General features: G+C 37.2%; 1 protein-coding gene across 2 annotated transcripts in view; it reads left to right on the top strand.

The window, feature by feature from the left end:
• Nucleotides 1-5,331, top strand: part of RAB18 (RAB18, member RAS oncogene family) — a 35,217-nt gene that overhangs the window by 5,446 nt on the left and 24,440 nt on the right. For both annotated transcript variants that reach the window (XM_025885827.2, XM_025885825.2), the window contains exon 2: nt 997-1,052. In XM_025885827.2, the coding sequence (XP_025741612.1) occupies nt 997-1,052 (56 nt within the window). The remainder of the gene's footprint in view (nt 1-996; nt 1,053-5,331) is intronic.

Genomic DNA, 5,331 nt, shown 5'->3' with positions numbered 1-5,331 from the left:
ACCCCCTCCCTCCCACCCCCCACCACTCCAGCAACCCCAGTTTGTTTCCTGAGATTAAGAATTCCTCATATCGGTGAGGTCATATGATACATGTCTTTCTCTGAATGACTTACTTGACTCAGCATAACACCCTCCAGTTCCATCCACGTCGTTGCAAATCTTGCCATTCTTTTTTAAAAAAGCTTTCAGTAACTCCCTATTGCCTACTTGATTTCATACACCCTACCTAGCATTTGCTAGAGTATACCTATTCTGGCTATCGTGTGATCTACCTTCACTTTTTACTCTATGTTTTCTTCCTGCTTAGGTAGTAGTCCTACTACTTACTGCTTGTTACCAAATGATAGATTTTCACAGCTTTCTGTTTTACTTGAATTCAGAGTGTAGTACACATCAGATTTAAACAAAAAATTAATTTGTTGCATTCCAAGAGACTTACTTCCCCCCTTTTGTCCACGTCACAGTATGACATGTTGCTGATAGTATTTTCTCACAAGGACATACCTTTACAGTTACCAAAACCAAACCCAAACCCAAATCTTTTCACACTTGGGAATTGTGTAGGGGAGCATGGGGAATATATTAAGTAAACTGCTTTGCTCTTGGGATTCTTTTATTGCCTTTCCAATAATTTAATTCCTCTCTATATACCTGCAGTGGAACAGTATTTGTGGGAGCAGACCTACATCAGCTATTCTTATCTGTGTCTAAGTTTTTTTTTTAAAGTGGGCTCTCTTTTTTTAGATTTTATTTGAGAGAGAGAGCGAGAGAGCGAGAGAACGAGCACAGGGTGAGGGGCAGGGGGAGAAGCAGACTCCCTGCCTAGCAGGGAGCCCGAGATGGGGCTCGATCCCAGCACTCTGGGATCACGACTGAGCCACTCAGGCGCCCATTATCTGTGTCTACTTTGTGCTGAAATCTAATAATCATGAACATTTGCCAAATGGTTAGGAAAAAAGACGAATTTCTAATCTGTCTTTTTAACATCTCTTTTAGCCTGCTCTTGAGGTTCACAGATGATACTTTTGATCCAGAACTTGCAGCAACGATAGGTAAGCCTATGTTTAAAAATTCAATAGAAATGCGATGTATTTTCTTGCCTTCAGTCTGTTTTATCTAGTTCCTTCTACCCTCCATCTACCACCCCATTGTTTCCATGTCTGTTGAATTCTTTTTCTTTCAAGGCTTAACTTTGGCTTCATTAAATTTCCGAAGCCTTCGTAGATCTCACCAAGCAAAAATAACTTACTTGTTGTTTCATGGCACTTGGTTAACACTGTGGATATTATGATTATCTCTACATACATTTCTTTCTTGTACTGTGGATTGTCTTTTATTTAGCAGCATACAATTATCTGAGTATTTATCGTATGTCAGGCACTCTCCTAAGGATGGGGTTATAATGATGAATAATATAGACTTGGTGTCTATCATCATGGACCTAACAGTCACCTAATAGTAGAGTGTGTTAATTTTGCATTTTTAGCATTTGCTACAGTATCCTGCATATATTCTGAACTCACATGTTTATTGATATTAGTTATTAAAGATTACTAGGAGCAGTGATTCCTAACTGCCTCTTAAAAATGAAATTGAGTTTGCCTAAAAGTGGTTTGCCACATTAGCTTACTAGAATATATGAGAAGATTGAGCTATTTAGCGTGTGTATCACATGTTTAGGGAGTAGATGATGATATAAAGGTATCAAGAGACAGCTTGCATTGTGAAAGAGCTGAGTCAGAGCAGGATAGTAGTCTTGACTCTGCCTTGAACCAGTTGTCTAGATCTTGAGGAAGTCCTTTAACTTCACTGTTTTCACCTATAAATGGAGGAGTTTTGGTGAGAGATAATGTTTTCCTTACAGCTCTAAAATTTCATGATCTGTTGAGTAGAATGTAGTAAATATGATCCTAGCATTATTATTAGGGAAAATAGTTTCTCTTAACTGGCTTTGTTTTCATTTTTTGTGTGTGTGATTTGTTTTTTTTTTCTTCTTTTTTTCAAATGTTAAATAATTTCATACTTAGAGAAAAGTTGTAAAAATAGTACAAGAATTCTTGTATGTCCCCAAATGTTAGTATTTATCACATACGCTTTATCACGCTCTCTCTCTCCACACACACACACACACACTGTTCTTGTTGTTTTTGAGTTGATGGTAAAATTGCAGACAAGATTAACCTCTAAATACTTTAATGTGTATTTCCTGAATGAACATGGATACAGTTCTACTGTATACAGATAGATTTCATTAATTGTCCCCCTAATGTCTTATTTAACGAAAGAAAAAAAATTGTTTTTGGTCCAGGATGCAGTCCAGGATCACAACTGAGTTTAGTTCTCATTTCTCTTCAGTGTCTTAATCTGGGCAGTTCTTTGTCTTTCATGGCCTTGACATTTTTGAAGAGTACATACCAGGTCAGTTATAGCATAGAATATCCTTCAGTTGCATCTGTCTAATGTGTCCTAATGGTTAGATTCAGGTTATGCATTTTTGGCAGGAATTCCACAAAGTGCTTCTCAGAGCATGGTGTGTATTTTGTACCATATATTTGTACCATTATTGGTGATGGAACTTTGGTTACTTAGGGTGATATATTGCCAAATTTCTTTATTTTTATTTTTTTTAAGATTTTATTTATTTATTTGACAGAGACACAGGGAGAGAGGGAACACAAGCAGGGGGAGCGGGAGAGGGAGAGGGAGAAGCAGGCTTCCCGCGGAGCAGGGAGCCCGATGCGAGCCTCCATCCCAGGCCCCTGGGATCACGACCTGAGCCAAAGGCAGACGCTTAACGACTGAGCCACCCAGTCGCCCCGCCAAATTTCTTTAAAGTGTCATCCTATCATTCTAACTTTGGTGGTTGTCAGACAGTGATTTTTCAAATTCCATCTACATTTCTTATTTAGAATTGTGCAAGGAATTCAATATGAATTCATTGTGCCTCTAAATGTTTAATAAATTATACCAGGCATTACTTAACATTTGTGTGGCATATTAACATTTACAGATTTACATTTATGTGTGTGAAAAAGAGTCATTTAAAACACTAGTAATTTAAAATCCATTTTAATTTGGCTTCGATATATTATTTGTTCTTTAAAAAAATTAGTAGCAAAACTTCATTTCACTCAGTACATGCCTAGCAATGGATAGCAAGGGGTAGAAGAGTAGTAACTGGAAGGAAAATGAATTTGTCTGGAGTTAAAATTTTACTAAGGGAATGACCAATATATAATATAAAGCTATTTGTCTTCATTTCAAGCCCAAATGGAATCTGGAGAGTTGGACAATGACAAATTATATATTGTCCTCATTATTAAAAAGGCTTTGTCTACTTTAAAAATAAATACTAAGATTGTGGCATACTGACGATGTAAATAATTTGTTCCCCAAATGGGCTCTGGGTCTTGTAAAGTATTTTTTCCATTTAGGTATCAGATTATTTTCTGCTTTAGGTTATAACTAATATACACATGAACTTTTAAAATGAAACAATTAGTTCAGTTGCTAATGACCTTGTAATAATTAGTGTTTTGTGGAAAATTAGTATTTTACCGGTAGGATAGTAAGGAAAGCACACGTTTATCTTTTTAGTAATATAGTGAGACACTCAAGTTTCTATCTTGTATAAAATATTCTTTTAACGTAATTGTTGGATTTTGAACCTGAGGACGGTACAATAAAGTCGGGTTTTCTTCTTTTGCTTTCTGGCAGTTAGCCAGAATGACAACAAAGAGAGGGAAAAACTAAAACACAGACCCCTTATTCCACTAAACTAGAAGAAAGCTAAAAACCCCAGGCCACGAAATAGGTGGAATGGCTGCCAAGAGCAGTGAGTCTAAGCAGACTGTATGTGGGAAGAAGTAGACTGAGGATGCCACAGCTGCAGAGCTTGGAGCCAGCAAGGGAAGCTTCCTGAACCTGAGCGGCCCACCCTGAGATGCAAAGCCTAATCCCTTGTTTGCAAAAGCAAAATGGATTTTTTTAAGCTAATGGCAGGAGTTTCCCTGCACCTAGGTTTGATACTAAGAAGTTGGGGAGATGAAGCCAAACAAAGAATCATACAAACAAGGCACTTTTACATTTGTCTCCTAGCAGTAGGGGAAGAGATGTCTTTGCATTGTGAAAACCTCAAGGCTGCCCGATCTCCATTGGCTGTTGAAAAGTAAACAAACAAACAAAAAACCTAAATGATTCTCATATAAAACCTTGAATCAAGACAAAGTTCAGCTGGTCAAGAACTGGAACCACGATAGCCTTCTGCATGAATCTCTTACAGATAGCTTGTCCAAAAACACCTCACCTCCTTTAAAGATGAATTATCAAAAGGATTTCAGCTAAACACTACTGCTACCACTCAAGAATCAGAAAGGAAGAAAGTAGCAGCAAAACAAAGGACAGATGAATGCTCAACAGAAAAATTACTTCTGTAAAGTAGATGAAAATCATGCCCAGCTGTTTTGCTATGAATTTAAAACACTTTTTGGAAATATTTACCACTGAGAGCACAAAGCAGTGATAAAAGAGGTCAGGAAGAGATAGTGTGACTGCATGAGAAAATGCAATGGAAGCTAATTGAGCAGAAAGGAAAATAAGGTTAAGAAAATAAAACCATCACTGAAAGAAGGGCGAAATTAGAAGGATCACAAGGGACAGTAGAGACTGTGGAAAACAAAATAAAGGACAATAGAAGCTAGAAAAGAAAAAAGTGGGTAGAATTTACCAAAATGAATAAAAATGTTTAAAACACATTAGAAAAAATGATGCGGAGGGGCGCCTGGGTGGCTCAGTCGTTCAGCATCTGCCTTTGGCTCAGGTCATGATCCCAGGATCCTGGGATCGAGGCTCGCATCGGGATCCCTGCTCTGTGGGAAGCCCGGTTCTCCCTCTCCCGCTCCCCCTGCTTGTGTTCCCTCTCTCGCTGTCTCTCTCTGTCAAATAAATAAATAAATAAAAATTAAAAAAAAGTGATGTGGAAATCAGAAAAGGAGATGCAGCATATGTATATTTGAATCTTAGAATGAGACAACAAATATTTAATATTTCTGACAAAAGTAAATACACACACACAATTTTAAGAATATTTTGACTGGGTTTTTTGTTTGTTTCCTGTGAGGGGGTGCTTGGAAAAACAAAAGGCATCAGTTTTCTTTTTCTGCTTATGGCAAGGCCTTATGATGGTACTTAATCAGCTGCATAGATAGAACTGATTGAAATTTAAGAATGAAGGTTAGATCCTTGGAGAAATTAGTTACACTAATTTTATATAATCTGATTAAATAGGCAAAATTTGCTTCATGTTAAAGTTTTTATTTTTCATTTTTTAAT

The sequence above is a fragment of the Callorhinus ursinus genome, unplaced genomic scaffold, assembly GCF_003265705.2.
Source record: "Callorhinus ursinus isolate GAN/ISIS: 27379988/994484 unplaced genomic scaffold, GSC_fseal_2.0 scaffold62, whole genome shotgun sequence".
In the NCBI taxonomy this organism is placed as follows: Eukaryota; Metazoa; Chordata; class Mammalia; order Carnivora; family Otariidae; genus Callorhinus; species Callorhinus ursinus.
This window is presented reverse-complemented; position numbering and strand designations above follow the sequence as displayed.